This window comes from Syngnathoides biaculeatus, chromosome 8, assembly GCF_019802595.1.
Source record: "Syngnathoides biaculeatus isolate LvHL_M chromosome 8, ASM1980259v1, whole genome shotgun sequence".
NCBI lineage: Eukaryota > Metazoa > Chordata > Actinopteri > Syngnathiformes > Syngnathidae > Syngnathoides > Syngnathoides biaculeatus.
Window position 1 is genome coordinate 4,888,255 of NC_084647.1, and position 19,750 is coordinate 4,908,004.

The 19,750-nt window shown below is 41.4% G+C and overlaps 1 protein-coding gene across 1 annotated transcript in view; it reads right to left on the reverse strand.

Moving 5' to 3' along the window:
• Positions 1-3,947: 3,947 nt before the first annotated feature.
• LOC133504632 (A disintegrin and metalloproteinase with thrombospondin motifs 15) overlaps positions 3,948-19,750 on the reverse strand; it is a 29,533-nt gene continuing 13,730 nt past the window's right edge. Inside the window, exons 4-8 of the mRNA XM_061827092.1 lie at positions 9,848-10,131; positions 7,687-7,864; positions 7,376-7,551; positions 6,501-6,676; positions 3,948-4,742 (exon numbers count right to left, since the gene is read on the reverse strand). Coding sequence (XP_061683076.1) covers positions 3,965-4,742; positions 6,501-6,676; positions 7,376-7,551; positions 7,687-7,864; positions 9,848-10,131 — 1,592 coding nt within the window. The 3' untranslated portion in view covers positions 3,948-3,964. The remainder of the gene's footprint in view (positions 4,743-6,500; positions 6,677-7,375; positions 7,552-7,686; positions 7,865-9,847; positions 10,132-19,750) is intronic.

The following is a 19,750-nucleotide window of genomic DNA, read 5'->3' on the forward strand; positions in this document are numbered from 1 at the left end:
AGCAATATAATTTCGCGATCTAAAGAGGGTGCAGAGGATGCAAAGAGACTGCAGCCAGAAAGTTAGTCGGGCCCAGATCAAGGTCAGCAAATTCATAGTGTTTTGGTAACACAAAACAAACAACTTAGTGTCAGCTTGATCATTTCTGAATCAAACACAGATGGCCATATACAAACACTTGACATTTACTGCTGGACCTCTGGCATTGACAATTTGCTCTTTGCCTATGAATATAATTTTTACAAATTACTTTTTCTTTTTAATATAATGTCTCAAAAACAATGATTTTTTAGAAGACAATTGGAATTACATTTAATCATCAGATTGTGACTGCACTTCTGTTCTTTTATTATGTCTATTACTAAGACTGTCTTTTTCAATACATGGTTCAGATGGTACAATTTCAATTTTTCCCTGCCATACGATCAACCTCGGATATACATCATCACATGTGGAGAGAAAAAGAAGAGATGGAATTGAATGACCTCAGATGGGGATAAAAATCTGATATTACAGACAGCTCATATATATATCCTGTTAATGTGAGGCTGACATCAATACACCAATCAACGAAGGATATGTGGGCCTAACACAACAAAACAACAACAAACCAAGATGACCAATGGAAATCAAATCTATAGAGGAATTAGAGCGCGTCTAAACATGGTACATTGGCAATGGATGGACCTTTAAAGTGCCACTGACACCAAAATATACATTTTAAAATAGGTATTGTTATCAAAACTACATATAATATTAATTACTTTGCTGATGATACGAGTCAGAAAAAGTGAGCTGGGGGTGTTTTACTAAAGCGCAAAGTAGCGAAAGTATGACTCGAGATCCCAGTGCTGGCCATATTGTCTGTGACATCATTTGCAGATGTCACACTGGGGCAGAGCTTACTGGGAAATCCCCCACTCTCATAGTTCCCGTTCTTCTACATAGAGGGAGCTAACATACCTTATATCCTAACCCTAACCTAACCTTGAAACAAAAGTTGATAAAAAGATATACACATATATGTAGGTTTGCTGTGTTCGTCTTTCTGAGATGTCCATAGCGAACATGAACACTCGACGACAAGCTGTCGGAGTAAATGGCGGCCTGCGCCACCGCTAACGGCAGCCCGTGTGCATCAACACATTTAGCACCCCTGACTCATGTACTTTATTAAGTTATTATGACGCATATCTTTTGTTACATTCTGAGAGAAGGATTACGTGGTCAGATGCGGATTTCTCAAATGTTCTTATAAGGATGAGGATGGCTGTCGATGGACCTTTTTTTTAATCAATACTGCTGCTTTTGGACAGGTACACATGTACACGGAGATTTACGGAATATTTGCTAGAAATAACATTCGCCTATTTGGAACATTGGATATGTTATTTGCTGAGTTAGCTCGTGTTACACGCTATTAAACAGTTTCTTCTATTCTGCTTGTCTTTTGTTATTGTATTGTGTATGATTAAATTTTCTTAAACGCAATACAAGTGCTTTGTTATACAGGGTGTACATAAAGAATTTGTGAAAAAATAAATAAATGCAATTCATTAGATATTTTATTCAGATTTGTTCTATTGTATTTAGTGTTTATTTAAGTTTTTTTTTTTTTTTTATCACACTGCATTTGTCCGTCACTCCATTTACGTCCATCTCTTCGTGCATGGCACAAGAAATTTATGGAGACAGGGACAGTGTTAGATAAAGGAAGGAGTGGGCGACCAAGAACATCTAATGAAAACATCGATCGTGTAAGACAATCCTTTTCTCGTTCTCCCACAAACTCCATCTGTACTGCTGTCACACAGTTACAGGTATCGCGTTCAACAGTGAACAAGGTCCTGCACAAGAACTTGCCATTGTACGCTTGCAAAGTGCAACTCTTACAGGCACTCAAGCCAAATGAACCAAGACGAAAAGAGTTTGGAATTAAAATGCTGGAACAAATTTCTGAGGATGAACCATTCCTCAGACTAGTTTGTTTTAGTGATGAGGCAACCTTTCATGTTTCAGGAAAACTGAACAAACACCACGTGAGAATCTGGGGATCAGAACAACCCCACATGACTAGAGAAATTGAGCGTAAAAACCCAAAGGGGAATGTTCTTCAACGAGACTAAATTTCTGTAAATGTTTACCTTGACCTTTTAACTGAATATGTGGCACCACAACTTCAACCAACCATCAATTTTCAGCAAGATGGTGCCACCACATCAGGGGCTGCATGTTCGAGGGTTCCTCAAGCAAACATTTCCAGACCGAAGGAATTGGAGGGGATGGGCCAATACCTTGGCCGCCATGTTCACCAGATATCACTCCCTTGGACTTCGTTCTATGGGGTTATGTTAAAGATATCGTGTATCGAACAAAGATAAGCGACATTACTGACCTAAAGCAAAGGATTACTGAAGCCATTGCCACAATTGATGGGCTATGGTACAGTGAACATGGCAAGAAATCAAGTACCGTCTTGTTGTGCTTCGCGCAACTAATGGTGCCCATGTAGAAGTGTATTAAAAGAGGTTACAAAACTTTAATAAATGCTGAATACAATTGAACAAATCTGAATAAATACCTCATCAATTGCATTTTTAATACATTTTTTAAATGGTAAAGAGACTTTATGGACACCCTGTATTTGCCTGGTTTGAACAAGGGGATTTATTCTAAATTCACACTTAACATGTGCTATAAACTGTGAGACAAATTAGTCCCCCCCCAACTATTTTTTTATAGCTCTATACACACCTACCTGTCATCTGGAGCCCTCAAAGCTCTTGTCCTTTGCACCTGTGAAATCCATTTTTCATGACAAATCGGGTCTTTTAGAAACGTGTGAAGAGTCAATCCATCCTTCTGTGTTTGAGCAAAATCCAGCAACACAATGAGCCAGCGTTTTGGCTAACACTCAGAAAAAACAGGTAATTTCTTGCCATTACAAGAGGTAAAGACACTTGACTCCCCTGCTGTAGGTGTTTGCAAAATACATAACTTCCGGGTTCATTTTCAACCCAAAACCCTCGTGAGATTTTTTTTTTGTGCGGGAGATGAAAAAAATCGATATAAGGCAACATTCTGTCGTGCTGTAAACAAACTGATGAAACTGATGAGTCCATCCTGGCTGATTCTTTTTTGTGGTTAACAACATACTAAATTTCATGTTTTAGGTGTCAGTGGCACTTTAAATAGGGAAAACAATGTAGAGATCACCTGCATTTATTTAACTCAGTGATGGAAAGATTCAGTCTGCTCAACTAAATAATATGCTTGTGTAATTGTTTCCGTGCATTTTGTGTTGTTAGAGGTGATCTATAAATGTGAGTGGTGATACCATCGATGGGTAACTTGAAAATATATGTACAGTAAATCTGATATAGGCACTAAATCTGAATTAGACAGTTACTCTTGTGTAACTCTAGCAGTAACTAGGATCTTTGTTGAGCACCCAATAGTACTAAAAAGAACACAGGAAAAGAAATTTCCATGAAATATTTCCAATACAGTACTTTGTTTCACATTTATATGTTTCTTTGCTAAAATGAGGGGGAAAAAGCATCATTAACAGCAAAGGGTTCAAGCAGACTCTCTCAATGCTTTAAAACGTTTTGATTTGGCTGAACCTTCATTGTTTTCTGCTCTTCAAACATCCTCTCATGTATGCTAAGCACCAGCTTTGGATGGAGAGCCATACAATATTTCACATGTCCCGGCAGAGGTAGACTTACAAAAAGTCCAACCTGCCTCAGCTGGTTAGACAGTTGACAAGAGTAAAACAGGTTTCTCTTGTGTAAACAGAATATCTGAGGAAGACCTTCTTCGCCATCAGAGACAGTCTCTTTTTCTTCTAACACACTATCAGATGCACTAACAGTGCATTTGAGTCTCTTGTCCATCAACAAAAAACACTGAGTTACTTCTATAATTATGGGGCATGTGTTAAATACTATTTGACTGGGCTTTAACATTGTCTCAGATAGCAAAGATCCAGCTCCTGAGGCTTCCTTTTTCCCAAGCAGTGGTCTCTTGGTAGACTAAGACCATTCTTAGTCACGCAACGCACTAGCCGTCGTTTAAACCCCCTGCCACAGGACTTGGAGCACTGCGACCAGGCCGCTACATCCCATATGGGACACGGATCTCCACAAGCTCTCAGAGCAACAGGCCTGACAGCACTGTCGCAGCCGATGGCAGGTTTTCCATCCATATTCTGACACTGCACTAGCCTCTTCTGTAAGCCCCTACCGCATGTCACTGTGCATGCATCCCAGCTTCTGGTCACCCAGTGATTTATTGGCTGATTCCCCATCACCCTTTTTTGGGCTTCTACTTTGTTTCCATTCAATAGGATTCTATTCTGGGCTGCATGGCTCTTCCCTTCTTTCAGTAAGGTCTTTTCCTCCTTACTCTCTTTGGCAAGATAGTAGGAGTAGCGCACCCTGGGAGGGGTAATCTTCCCTACTGAGAGGACCTCCACTGTCAGTGCCTCTTGAAGCGGCCGAGTGGACTGAAGAATCTCCACAGATGTTGACGTGCCACTGTAGCGTAACAGGCTGCCCATCACCATCAGGTCACGCTCCACAGCTGACACAATGTAGTTACCATTCAGCAGGTACTTCCCATACTTGTTCTTCACTGCCAGGTAGTTTTCATCACTGACAATTCCTCGATATCCCCGCTGCCGAATGTCGATATTTGATGCACCAACAGGCAGTGTCACAACAAAGTTGTAGCCATGACTGAAAAAGAGCAAAAATGTTAACATCTGAAAGTCCTTCAAAAAAAAAGATTCAATGGAACATAACTGGAAAAAGAGAGAGAACATTGAAGTTTTAATTGTTTGTAGCTGTGGAAATTCTTGGATATCTGGAGTACCTGCCCACCCACCACATTTGAAATTAAACAAACAAGTAAATAAACAATCCATCCATTTTCTTCACAAGGGTCATGGGGAGTGCTGGAGCCTATCCCAGCTGCCCCGGGCAAGAGGCGGGGTACACCCTGAACTGGTTGCCAGCCAATCGCAGGGCACATAGTGACAAACAGCCGTTCTCACAATCACACCTAGGGGCAATTTAGAGTGGCCAATTGATGTTGCATGTTTTTAGAAACACCACACAGGCAGGTCGGGGATTGAACCCAGTACCTCAGAACTGTAAGGGCAACACTCTACCAGCTGAGCCACCGTGCCGCATAAATAAAGATTTATTTCCAAAAATGCATCAACTCTACTGTTATCTCACAGCAACACTAATTTATATAACAAACACAAAATTTCTGTCCTTATAACTTGGCATCTGGCCGAAGTCCATCTGAGACTCGTCAGAAGCACTGTATGATCAAAAGGCAAGCTATGTTGGAGTGTTAGCACAGATTAGAACTAACTCATAACATTATTAGAATTAGCCTCTGTACACTCTGGGATGGTCAGTTAGAATGTGGATTGGACTGTATTTGTGGACAACATGTGTTGAAAGCATACACTAGATACATGGTATGCGACAATAATTGACAACTGGAATTCTTTATCTTAGTGTTGAAGTGCTTCAAGTTACAACACTCTTGTTCCCCCACAGCCATCACTGCAATGAAAGCCCATTGGCAGTAGAACCTCATTTTTGTATTTATTTGTATTTATTATTTGAACCAAGGATTGTGGAGCGTTAGAAATGAATCTTGAGTTTTCTATTCTTCTTTTTCCCTTTGTGTATTTTAACCCAAGAATGCATGTGATATTTCATTAAAATGCCAGAAACTGTTTAATTGTGAAAAATTGTCAATGTGTGGCAGCATGGTGGAGCAGCTGTAAAGTATTGATCTCACAGATCTGAGTTCCAGTGTTCGATCCTGGCCCCGCCTGTGTGAAGTTTGCATGTTCTCCCCGTGCCTGCATGGGTTTAGTCTGGGCACTCTGGATTCCTCCCACATCCCAAAAACATGCAACATTAATTGGACACTCTTAATTGCCCCAAGGTGTGATTGTCTGTACGGTTGTTTGTATCGATGTGCCCTGCGATTGCCTGCCAGCCAGTTCATAGTGTACCCTGCCTCCTACCCGTTGACAGCTGGGATAGGCTCCAGCACTCCTGCAACCCTTGTGAGGATAAGCAGCTAAGAATGTGGATGGATGGATGGTCTACTTTAAATTCACACTTCTGGCTCAAAGAGACATTTGTAGAAAACATTATAGCTCTGGGACAGCTCTGTTTGTGAGTGCAGCTTTTGCTGGGCACTGCTTTTTTGGTTTTTGGAATGAATGTTCAAATGTCTTTTACAGCTGACCAAATGAACCAAGTTTTACATTGTTCTTTATTACCAACATAACTCTTAAAGGGTTTTGTCTGAAGTTGTACAACACATTCAATTAGAAATGTATGCACTGTAAAATTAATGTTTAGGCTGCTGGTTATCCCTAAAAGTAGCTCTTTTGATTTTTCAATTTATTTTGTTTAGACATACACTCAAACATCATGATAAATCGCATACAGACTACATACATGGGTTTTGTGAACATTCCGGAGACCTTCTTGCAGCCTTGGTTGTCACCTCCACACACACCGCATTTGTCAAATTTGTTCTTGGAGTCAAGCTTCCCATCGCAGCCTGCTTTAATGCATCTTCCCTGAACGCATACAGCAGTCGAGTCTGGTGAGCAGGGTGTTCCATCAACGACCTGCAGGTTATGAAAATTGAATCATTAAAACTGAAAAAAAAAAACCTACAAAAAATGTTCTTTTGAACGTTACACCCTAAAGCAAAGGTGTCAAACTCAAGGCCCCAGGGCCAGATCTGGCCTGCCACATGATATTATGTGGCCCTTGGAGGCAAATCATTTTTATCAACTTCCATGATTTTTTTATTCAAATCTGTACCAAAATTTCATATTGTCATGTCATAAATGATAATGCTGAGGTATTACAAATATTTTTGTGTTACTAAACAACAATAGTTGGAAAACCCCATTACCCTTGATTTCTGATTCCAAAACTAGTTCATAAATTACATGTGTAAATATGATGAGGTGGTTAAAATGTTTTATCGTTTCATAGCCATAACGGCCCTTTGATGGGAACTGTAAGTACGATGTGGCCAGCGACAAAAATGAGTTTGACATCCCTGCGCTAAAATATAGTTTTTGACACTGTTTTCTGTAGTGCACCACCCAACCTGGAAGAGCAACTAATCCTTGAACAAAAACATACATACAACCTATTAAAACAATTGAACAGTTGCATTTCTGCATTTCTGAACAGTGTTCTACTTTTATGTAAAACATCATTTGTAAGTTGTCTGCTATTCTTGGTCCATTACTATTTATTATTGTTTTTCAGTTTTTGCTTAATATCGGAAATGCTAAGGTAAAAATGCATACTTTTGGGGCAAGGACATAGAAGTAACCAGTCCCATTAGCACGGCAGATGAGCTTGCATTTGTCCTTTGGGGAAATCCCAGAATACTTTGGAACCCAGACGACAGATGAGCCCAGTCTGTTGGTATTCAGGCTTATGCCATTGAATGCTTCACACTGCTCTTCACGGAAACTCTTCACTAAAAGTGAAAAAAACCCAACAAGAATATAATTGAAAAAACTTGAGAATATATACTGTAGAATTCAATGTGCTTCTTCCTGATGAATCTAAGGTGCTCATAGACTGGATACTAAATACTGTCAGGGCTGATTACCTGTATCAAGACAAGGGTTGAGTTTGCAGGAGCGATACTTAATTCGAAGGCCATAGCAGTATTTTCCTCCATTCTCAGGGATTGGGTTGTTACACTCTCTCCTGGCCAACTGAACACCCCCGCCGCAAGTTCTGGAACAATCTTCAAATGCACCCCACTTACCCCATTTACCATCCACCTAGGAGAAATCACCCAAAATAATTACTACCACTCCAAATAAAACATTTTTGAAACATTTAAAATATGATCACCAACTTTCGCTAACCTTCATCCTCGGATTTGTGGACCGGTAAACCTATTGGAAAGGCTGAAAAGTCTTTGTGGTCTGCCAATGGGCACTAACGGGTTGACTTAGGTGATATGCTATGTTACTACAATATTCTGCAGGGTTCTTTTACAATTGGATTGGTCACTGAGTTCTCGTAATTTCGTGCTAAAACAGTTTGCTCAATCTTGCCAAAATGTCTTGCTCAATTAATTGAGAAATAATTCTGGCAAGATGGAAATTGCAGACATCCAACTACGAAAAGTGTGAAGGAATTCTGAAAAAATTGATCTACTCATGACGAAGATGCAGTAGGCGAACAAAGTATCACAGAGGAAGTGCGCACAGAGACAAACCTCCCCTGAATTTTTGGTCAGTAAATAGAACATTACAGTAATGTGTTGGCAACACTGGGGCTAGCACGGATGGTTTCTTTCCGCTTGTCCCTTTCAGGGTCGCCACAGTATGTCATCTCAGATGAACGCACATATATGTTTGGCACAATTTTTATGCAGGATGCCCTTCCTGACACAACCGTTCTCAGGGAGTGGAGGCGGCAGTGGGATACGAACCCACAACCCCTGGTTTACCAAACCCATGCTCTAACCACTGAGCTACGGGGCCTGCACCAACACTGGGGCTAGCACATTACTGTAAATTTGAATTACAGTAACTTACTGCAGTGTCAAATCAATGTTTTGATTCATGATGGTGCTGTTGTGTTGCACAAGGCAAATAGGAGCTTTTTTGGTTTGGAAGAGAAGTAGACCAGATACTAAGAGAACTGACCACAATGACCACATGAAAAAAAGTTCAACATACATGTAACGCATAGGTGTCAAACTCTTGGTCCGCGGTGTAATTATATTTGGCCCACATCGCAATTTTAAATTAATATTACAGCTGGCCCGCCCGTCTTACTAGTATTACACACTTGTTTGGTTCCATATTAAAAGGTTCATTTGTTCAACCTTGGCCTGTTCAATTTAAAATTTTGGCCCACTGCGAATTTGAGATTGACACCCCTGATGTAACGTGAGAGTTAAAAAAGAGACACATTTAATAAACGACAGGTAACATAAACACAAATGATCAATGCTACATTAATCCTTATCCATTCATCCATTTTCTTGGCAGTTTACCCTCACAAGGGTCGTGGGAGTGCTGGAGCCTATCCTAGCTGTCAACGGGCAGAAGGCAAGGTACACCCTAAACTGGTTACCAGCCAATCTCAGTGTACACGGAGACAAACAGTCACACTCACAATCACATCTAGGAGCAATTTGGAGTGCCCAATCAATGTTGGATGTTTTTGGGATGTGGGAGGAAACCGGAGTGCCCGGAAAAACCCAAGCAGGCACAGGGAGAACATGCAAACTCCACACAGGAGGACCCGGGATTGAACCCGGGTCCTTAGAACTGTGAGCCAATGCTTTACAGTGGAGTCACCGTGCTGCTATTAATCCTTATTGATCATAAAAATTAAGAATTAAACCCATTTATTATGGCAACAATTCAACATTTTATGCCACAATGCATGCTGGGAGCCACGCACTTTCACAGTTGTACAGCATGGAAAATACAATGACTCAGTGTGATGTCCACCAAAATGATATAATGCTATGGAAATTGTAGTTAATTACTGTAAAATCACAAAGTATATTACTGTAAGGTATGTGTTAAAGAACTGCAGATTTTACAATGTTTACCGGTGTGGCATGCCATCTAAAACAACACCATCTTTGGAGCTTTACTCACGAGCACCGATTGCTTCCAAAAATAACAACACACTCAATTAATCTAAGTGGTGAAAAAGTAAAAAGAGCAAGGATCTGCTAAGTACGTGCTTATTCAGAATGAAATTTCCATTTTTTCCTTTAATACAGTATATCTTACCTTGATATGAGGGGTAGTGTTCCTTTCAGTGCAGGCCCCTTGATAACACACTCTGCCAGTGCCACAGCTGGTGCCATCTGCCCAGGGAAAGTGTCTGGTTTGACAGACCAGTTGTCCACGGGCCTTCCCTGTGCACCACAACTTGGAGCAAGGCTGCATGTAGGGGCAAGGCTTGGAGCCGTCCCCAAAAGCCAGTTCACACTGACTGTGTAGAGTGTAACTGGAGCCGGGTGGGTTATCTGGGAGAGACAGCTGCCTCTGGGGCTGATCCAGCAAACAGTCTCCTAAAACAAAAACATAAAAAAAAAGCTGCAAAAACAATCAATTTCATGTTCTTCATTCCAGTATATCATTACAAAAAAGAACCAACAACAACAAAAACATCCATCCACGTCTGTGTCTGCTTTTCCTGTTCAGGGATGCAGAGGGCTGGACCCTGTCCCGGCTGACTTTATGCGAAAGGCATACTATACCATGGCCTGATTTCCAATCAATCACATGTCACATCGGGACAAACAAACAGACAACCACCCCTTCAGTTTCACACCATCACAGAGTGAAAACTAAACCCACATTACACCATCAGTGACTCAAATTTGATCATATTGTATTGTTAATGAGCACTTGGGGGGAAAAAAAGGGGTTGAAAATTAATTACGCAAATTATTGCTAAAGATAAAAGCTAGTAAAAAAAATGAGAGAAAAGGAAAAAGATCCTTCCCCTGACAAATAGCGTTGCTTTCTACAATATGACAGCTGGCTTGCTAGACATCGATTACACTGGTCAACCAATTGCAAATCATTGTTTTATGGTCACATTTACACAGAATCAACTTATCGTCAGTTCAGCATATTATCAAACAGAGAAGATTCAAGAATGTAGCAGATAGCCAGAAAGATTGGAATGAGGTAAGAGTCACAGCTTCAAAAACCACCACATTCACATTGGGGTACAACTGTCAGGTTCCTTAGGTCCAACCACTTCTGAACCTTAGCCAAGGTAGCAAGCGTCTAAACTCAGCCAAGGAGAAGAAGGACCGGATTGTTGGCCAGTGGTCCAGGGTCCTCTTTTCTGACAAAAGTAAAGTGTGGCTTTTATTCGTGAATCAAGGTCTAAGGCAGGGGTCAGGAACCTTTGAGGCTGAGAGAGCCATATATGACAAATATTTTAAAAATGTATTTCCAAAAGAGCCTTCCAACAGCTTTAAAACTGAATACAAGTGCATTTAATGTAAGACCAACACTTTAAGAGTACAATAAGTCTCTAAACTCATTTGAATAGCATTATACTGTTGCTAACCAATCCTGACAAAAGTACTTTTTACCATGAATGCGATTTCTTTGCTGATGGTTTAGTCGTCTGTTTCATACGTCATTAGACTAAACTTCATGCAGGCTTTGAGACTTCCATCCGCTATTCATGAACGGAGGTTGGTCTTGAAGTTTTTTTTTTAATGTGAGAAAGACTTTGCATAGGTAGAACCAAACATTGTCAGTACATAACGGGAGGTGCGTTCCAAGTTTTCACAATCAGCTGGTCTGCAGGTTGAATTTTTTCATTTCTCCCCACTTATGTGCGCTCCCAACAATGCTCGCCGACAGAGGCACGGCTTTAAGTAAAAAAAGGAAAAAAATGATTCCGGTGGTGTGCAGCGCAAAAGCACTTTGTCATTATAAACCACACTGATAGTCTGCGTATGGAGTGTAACATTTGTAATTATGAGTGTACCCCTTTAAGAGCGGAGGAGTGGGGCGGTGCAAGGTAAACTAGGAAGAAGAGTATGTGGCCATGATTGGAGGCTGTGCAGCAGGTCGTTGTTAGAGAAAGTTACATGTCAGGCTGACGTCTTTTTTTCTTTTCATGCGATTTACCAGAACTTCCCGATCGCGATGGACACATTGAGCAGCCTTGCTGTATACAGTATGCGAGCCATACGCATCCACCAAAAGAGCCAGGTGTGGCTCGCGAGCCATAGGTTCCCGACCCCTGGTCTAAGGGTTTGGAGAAACACAGATGAAGAACAGAACCAAAGCTGGTTGAGGTCCAATGCGACATATCAACTTGTGGGTCATGATTTGGGGTTCTACGTACAGTGCAGTTGTTGGTAAACTATGCTTTCTTTAAATCCAAAGTCACTGTAACAATCTACCAGAATGTTTGAGAGGACTTCATGATTGAGGATCTGTTAACATACCTGTCAACTTATAGGTTTTTCCCATAATTTATACGTTTTTTGATCATGAAATTGTGTATGCCTTATAACATATTTTGTACGGAAAAAAAATTGGGAAAAAAAGTGTGTTTTTTGTAAGACGGATCTCGTTTTACTCAATTCGGCTCTAATGTGCACGCGTGTCATGTTATTTCCGTTTCTGTATATTTTGAAGTCAGGCATTTGTGTTGTAATTGAAGAATCAACCAGTTATAATCGTGAAAGTATGTGTATGCATGTGTAGCCGGGCCATTAATCTGATTGCGAGAGGTGGCCTTTTGGATGGCATGAACCTCACACTCTTGGTTTCATTTCATATGATGCAGGAATAAAACACCAGTCAGACAGCAACCTCTGTGTCCATTCTCCCTCTATGTACCAGAACACAGCGCAGTGTAGCCAGGGTGTGTGGACTGGCCCGGCTAGACATGGAAGGACCGCCAATTAGGAAGAGAAGAACTCAAGGATCGAGTTGACACCAAAAAGAATGGGAGTCTCTCCAAAGTGAATATGATGGATGGATTAAATCATCAACAAAAGGTCCTGAGTTCTTGTTCTCCGTTCCGTGGAAAAAGGATGTGAAAGTTGCTGCTAGTGGATTTTACGATTTGAAGAGCCATTTTAAAACTACCAGACACGTGGAAAATGGAGCTAAAAGCAAATCACACGTCTTATTGACCAAGCACTTGGTCTCTACTGCTGATCCAGCGGCATCCCACAAATTTACAAATGCAGAAATTCCCTTCTGCCATTTTCTTGCAGAGCACAGTATCCCGTTTTTTGGCTGCTGACCACTTCTCTGACTTCGTGAAGTCTATGATCCTGGATTCACAGACAGCTAGGATAAATATTATCATATGTATCCTAATTTCTTACTGACATTCATGGCATAAAGGCAACAATGGTCTGATTGCCATTACAATAAAATTATTTGAATTATTGTATTATTCAATTTTCCTATTATTTTATTTTTATTAAACTCATTTTGTTTTCATTTAATGTAAATATTTGCTCCTATTAACAAATAAAAAATATCTTTTATTTCAAGTCCTGGACATTGCGGTCTCTTTAATTGCAAAAAAAGGGAATGAAATAGAATTGTTAACTGTAGTGATATATATATATATATATATATATATATATATACACACAAATACATTTTTTATAGATAGAATAATATATGACTATACCAGTATTTATAATGTGGTTAAACTCATTTTTATTATTATCATAACAGTATGATCTTTATTTTTTCAGGGGTTTGCTTGTCGGAGGACAAACGCAATGATGATCATAAAGCAGAGCCTAGAGCCTACCACACGACTACACACACCATATCATTGAACACTGCAGAACTCAGCCCTTTACCCTCATGATTGACAAAAGCAACCGCAGCACCAAAAAGAGACTGGTTGTATTGGCTCACTTTTTTGATGGTGATAACACGAAAACCTGATTCCTTGATTTACCAGAGTTGGCATCAGGTACAGCATCAGCAATCTTTGCCATTATTGATGAACTGTTCCAAGAAAAAGACATCCCGTGGACAAATGTCGTGGGATTTACTAGTGACAATTATAACACTATGGTTGGAAAGAAAAACTCTGTTCTCTCAAGAATCTTAGAAAATAATGAGGTTGTGTGGAGCCTTCAATGCATTTGCCACCTTGGCAATCTCTGTGTAAAAAATGGACTGAAGACGCTGCCAGTGAATGTCGACTTGCTGGTGGATATCTTTTTGTTTTTAAGAACAGCTCAAAACGAATGGAGGATTTTAAGGAGTTTCAAGGCTTTACGAACACTGAGCATAAACAAATCCTCAATCATTGCCCAACACGATGGCTATCTCTGCAAAAAGTGGTAAAAAGAAGACACAATTTGAGGCTCTCAAAAGCTACTTTGCCAGTCATGGAGATGTTGAAAGGCCAGGGAAAGTCAAATCAATCAATGATAGGCTACATGACCCTCTCACTCTCCTCATACTCCACTTCCTCAGCTTCATCACATCAATTTATTCAAAATACTCTTCCAAACAGAAGAATGCATGATTGATGATGTTATGCCAGAAATGGAACAGCTGGTAAAATTTGTACACATGCAGCATGTGAAATCTGCTGACACCTAGACAGAAGTGGACTTTAGCAATAGATGCCTACAGCATGAAGATAGCAGACTTGCAGTTGGCTTTAGAATAGGAATAATTGTTATCATAATTATCATACATTTGCTTCCAATAAAGAAATGCTTTGCTCTGCCCTAGATAACGTGGCAGCCTCCTAGCAGGAGATAGCAAGAACAAAAACATCTAATAATCAGAACTGTTAGAACTGCTGCCTGTTAAAGAAATGATGACCACACATGTATTCAGCAATCTCACACACACGCACATGCAGATGAACAAACTTTGTTTCAAACTGTTTTGCTTGTCGTCTCCTTTTTGTAACATCCATGTAAATAAGGGGCGTTTCAAAACTAAATAAATAGAGGTGAGGATAATCAGAGTGCAGTGGTGAATTGTACGAGACAGTTCCTCTCCTCTCTCCTCGCGAGACTTGAACTGGTGTCTTTGCTTCCTTTTTTGTCCTGTTTAATGAACGTCTGATTGGTGAACCTGACAATGAGGCTGTTGTGACCAAAGTTATCAGCAACATCCCATTTCAAAATGCTGTTCTCAGTGATTTAGTGGTGTTGGACTCAAGAAAGGATATTCTAATTTTTTGGAAAGGGTCTGTATATTAAGATTCTACAGAACATGCGTGAGACCAATAGGACAGTGGTGTCGTGTGCTGTGGGCAGAGGCAGACCAGGACTGAATGGCGCACTGTTGATTGTGCCAACTTGGCCCAGTACCAATGGGATGCGAGTGCTGCCCTCCATAGGATGCCAGCTGACCATAATATCCACATCAGAAACTAACACTGTCTGTGGGTGTGACCAAGGGGCTCTGGGTGGAGCTAGTAATGCATCAGGGATCTGTTCTGAGACTCTTGCATAACAATAGGTTGGCTCACAGGTAAGGTTAAACCTGAATCCCAATGGACCATCATGTTCATAATGCAGATGACTCTATGATCTGCAGTGAGAGCACAGAGTAGCTGGAGGAACATTTAGTAAGATGGAGGTAGGCAATATAAGAAAGAAGAGACATGAAGTTTAGAAGAGGTAAGACACAATATATGAGCAATCAAGCATGGGGGGTGGGGCATGGAGAGTATCGTAATTTCTCGAAAATAATGCTCCACTTTTTCCAAAAATATTTTCAAAAAGTCAATACAGCGCATTTTATTTAGGTGTGGATGAAAAATAAAAATACAATCACATTGTGGCAGTGCGGTGAATCAGCTGGTAAAGCGTTGGCCTCCCAGTTCTGAGGACCTGGGTTCTATCCCGGCTCCGCCTGTGTGGAGTTTGCATGTTCTCCCCGTGCCTGCATGGGTTTTCTCCACGCACTCTGGTTTCCTCCCACATCCCAAAAACATGCAACATTAATTAGACACTCTAAATTGCCCTAGGTCTAGAGGAGGAAACCGGATCCAGCGTCAGAAGAAAAAGAGGAATGCACAGAGCCTACAACTGAGTGTAGGGACTTTGAATGTTGGGACTATGACAGGAAAAGCACAGGAGTTGGTTGACATGATGATTAGGAGAAAGGTTGATATTCTGTGCATCCAAGAGAGCAGGTGGAAAGGTAGTAAGGCTAGAAGTTTGGGAGCAGGGTTTAAATTATTCTACCACGGAGTAGATGGGAAGAGAAATGGAGAAGGGGTTATTTTAAAGGAAGAGCTGGCTAAGAATGTCTTGGAGGTGAAAAGAGTATCAGATCGAGTGATGAGACTAAAATTTGAAATTGAGGGTGTTATGTATAATGTGGTTAGCAGCTATGCACCACAGGTAGGATGTGACCTAGAGTTGAAAGAGAAATTCTGGAAGGAACTAGATGAAGTAGTTCTGAGCATCCCAGACAGCGAGAGAGTTGTGATTGGTGCAGATTGTAATGGACATATTGGTAAAGGAAACAGGAGCGATGAAGAAGTGATGGGTAAGTACGGCATCCAGGAAAGGAACTTTGAAGGGCAGATGGTGGTGGACTTTGCAAAAAGGATGGAGATAGCTGTAGTGAACACTTATTTCCAGAAGAGGGAGGAACATATAGTGACCTACAAGAGCGGAGGTAGAACCACGCAGGTAGATTATATTTTGTGCAGACGATGTAATCTGAAGGAGGTTACTGACTGTAAAGTAGTGGTATGGGAGAGTGTAGCTCGACAGCATAGGATGGTAGTATGTAGGATGATTCTGGTGGTGGGTAGGAAGATTAAGAAGACAAAGGTAGAGCAGAGAACCATGTGGTGGAAGCTGAGAAAGAAGAATGTTGTGCCGCCTTCCGGAAAGAGGTGAGACAGGCTCTCGATGGACAACCGAAGCTCCCGGAAGACTGGACGACGACAGCCAAGGTGATCAGAGAGACAGGCAGGAGAGTACTTGGTGTGTCTTCTGGTAGGAAAGGGGAGAAGGAGACTTGGTGGTGGAACCCCAAAATACAGGGAGTCATACAAGGAAAGAGATTAGCGAAGAAGAAGTGGGATACTGAGAGGACTGAGGAGAGGCGAAAGGAGTACATCGAGATGCGACGTAGGGCAAAGGTAGAGGTGGCAAAGGCTAAACAAGAGGCATATGAAGACATGTACACCAGGTTGGACACGAAAGAAGGAGAAAAGGATCTCTACAGGTTGGCCAGACAGAGGGATAGAGATGGGAAGGATGTGCAGGAGGTCAGGGTGATTAAGGATAGAGATGGAAATGTGTTGACTGGTGCCGGGAGTGTACTAAATAGATGGAAAGAATACTTTGAGAAGTTGATGAATGAAGAAAATGAGAGAGAAGGAAGAGTTGAAGAGGCAAGAGTGAAGGACCAGGAAGTGGAAATGATTACTAAGGGGGAAGTCAGAAAGGCACTACAAAGGATGAAAAATGGAAAGGCAGTTGGTCCTGATGACATACCGGTAGAGGTATGGAAGCAATTTGGAGAGATGGCTGTGGAGTTTTTGACCAACTTATTCAACAGAATACTAGCGGGCGAAAAGATGCCTGAAGAATGGAGGAAAAGTGTTCTAGTTCCCATTTTTAAGAACAAAGGGGATGTTCAGAGCTGTGGGAACTATAGAGGAATAAAGTTGATGAGGCACACAATGAAGTTATGGGAAAGAGTAGTGGAGGCTAGACTCAGGACAGAAGTAAGTATCTGCGAGCAACAGTATGGTTTCATGCCTAGAAAGAGTACCACAGATGCATTATTTGCCTTGAGGATGCTCGTGGAAAAGTACAGAGAAGGTCAGAAGGAGCTACATTGTGTCTTTGTGGATCTAGAGAAAGCCTATGACAGAGTACCAAGAGAGGAACTGTGGTACTGCATGCGTAAGTCTGGTGTGGCAGAGAAGTATGTTAAAATAGTACAGGACATGTATGATGGCAGCAGAACAATGGTGAGGTGTGCCTTAGGTGTGACAGAGGAATTTAAGGTGGAGGTGGGACTGCATCACGGATCAGCTCTGAGCCCCTTCCTGTTTGCAGTGGTAATGGATAGGCTGACAGATGAGGTTAGACTGGAATCCCCTTGGACCATGATGTTCGCAGATGATATTGTCATATGCAGTGAAAGCAGGGAGCATGCAGAGGAACAATTGGAAAGATGGAGACATGCACTGGAAAGGAGAGGAATGAAGATTAGCCGAAGTAAAACAGAATATATGTGCGTGAATGAGAAAAGTAGAGGGGGAAGAGTGAGGCTACAGGGAGAAGAGATAGCGAGGGTGGACGACTTCAAATACTTGGGGTCAACAATACAGAGCAATGGAGAGTGTGGTCAGGAAGTGAAGAAACGGGTCCAAGGAGGTTGGAACAGCTGGCGAAAGGTGTCTGGTGTGTTATGTGACAGAAGAGTGTCTGCTAGGATGAAGGGCAAAGTTTACAAAACAGTGGTGAGGCCGGCCATAATGTACGGATTAGAGACGGTGGCCCTGAAGAAACAACAGGAAGCTGAACTGGAGGTGGCAGAAATGAAGATGTTGAGGTTCTCGCTCGGAGTGACCAGGTTGGATAGGATTAGAAATGAGCTCATTAGAGGGACAGCCAAAGCTGGATGTTTTGGAGACAAGATTCGAGAGAGCAGACTTCGATGGTTTGGACATGTTCAGAGGCGAGAGAATGAGTATATTGGTAGAAGGATGCTGAGGATGGAGCTCCCAGGCAAAAGAGCGAGAGGAAGACCAAAGAGAAGGTTTATGGATGTGGTGAGGGAAGACATGAGGGCAGTTGGGGTTAGAGAGGAAGATGCAGGAGATAGGCTAAGATGGCAAAAGATGACACGCTGTGGCGACCCCTAACGGGACAAGCCGAAAGGAAAAGAAGAAGAAATTGCCCTAGGTCTAATTGTGAGTGTGGCTGTTTGTCTCGATGTGCCCTGCGATTGACTAGCAACCAGTTTAGGGTGAACCCTGCCTCTTGCCCGTTGACAGCTGGGATAGGCTCCAGCACTCCTTGTGACCCTTATGAGGATAAGCGCCTTGGAAAATGGATGGATAGAAGATTCTTGGGATTCAATAAATGTTTCCTCACAAACGCCATGGACGGCACAGAGGATGACATGCTGTGGGAGAAAGATGGGATTACTGTTCATGAATCCAAGAGGCACCAGAACTGGTCCAATTCATCAATGATGAGTTTGACAGTGATGCACCAAAGGTAGCGATGGATATTTTTCAGAATGGAGATGAGTCAGATGCTTCTTTTGAAGTCTTTCCCAAGGATGTGTAATGTAGTGGATAAACTGCATTATGCGCAAACCTTTTATAAATATTTATTGCAAAAAATGTTTAAGTTAAACAGTGTTAAATAGTTCATTTATTTAAGACTGTAATATGTGTTATCAACAGTATTAATAAAATTTTATGTGCATTTATTTAAGTTGGTTGGGGGATTCTGTTCTAACAATTGCAGGGACCAGGAGAAGTGTGTCCTGTGGCTTGTCCCGAGTTATATATTACAGCTACATCAGCACATGAGCAATGATTATTATTAATAATTGTTGCATGGACAGTTTTTGAAAAACAATACAAGTACAAGCCTAACAAAATATAAATACAGATAATTCCTAATATTTTGAACAAATGGGTAGCAGCAAATTGGTGGTGCGCATTGTACACTGGAAGAAGGGTTTTCCCGATTTTTTAGGTCAACATTGGGGGTGCGCATTATACTTCAGGACGCATTATACTCGAGAAATTACGGTAAATAGTGAGGCTTTAGAGAGAAGAGATAGCAAAAGTGGTGGACTTGCAATTTTCAGGGTCCAGACCAATGGTGAGTGAGGAAAGGAGGAGAAAAAACAGATCCAATCAGATTTGAAACAGTGGAAGAAAGTGTCATGTATTTTATGCAATAGAAAATTCTTTACCCAGAGTAAAGTTAGAGAGAGCAGACTAAGATGTTTTGGACACATGTAGAGGAGACATACTGTAGCTAGTATATTGATTGAAGGATGATGAGGATGGAGTCGACAGGGAGCAGAGTGCCTGAAGATGAAGACCAGAGTTGCAGCTATTGATGTAGTGAGGAAAGACAGGGGAACAGTCACTGTTAAGAGTATGCAGGAGAAAGGCTTAGAAGGGTGAAGTGATGTAGTGACCCCAAA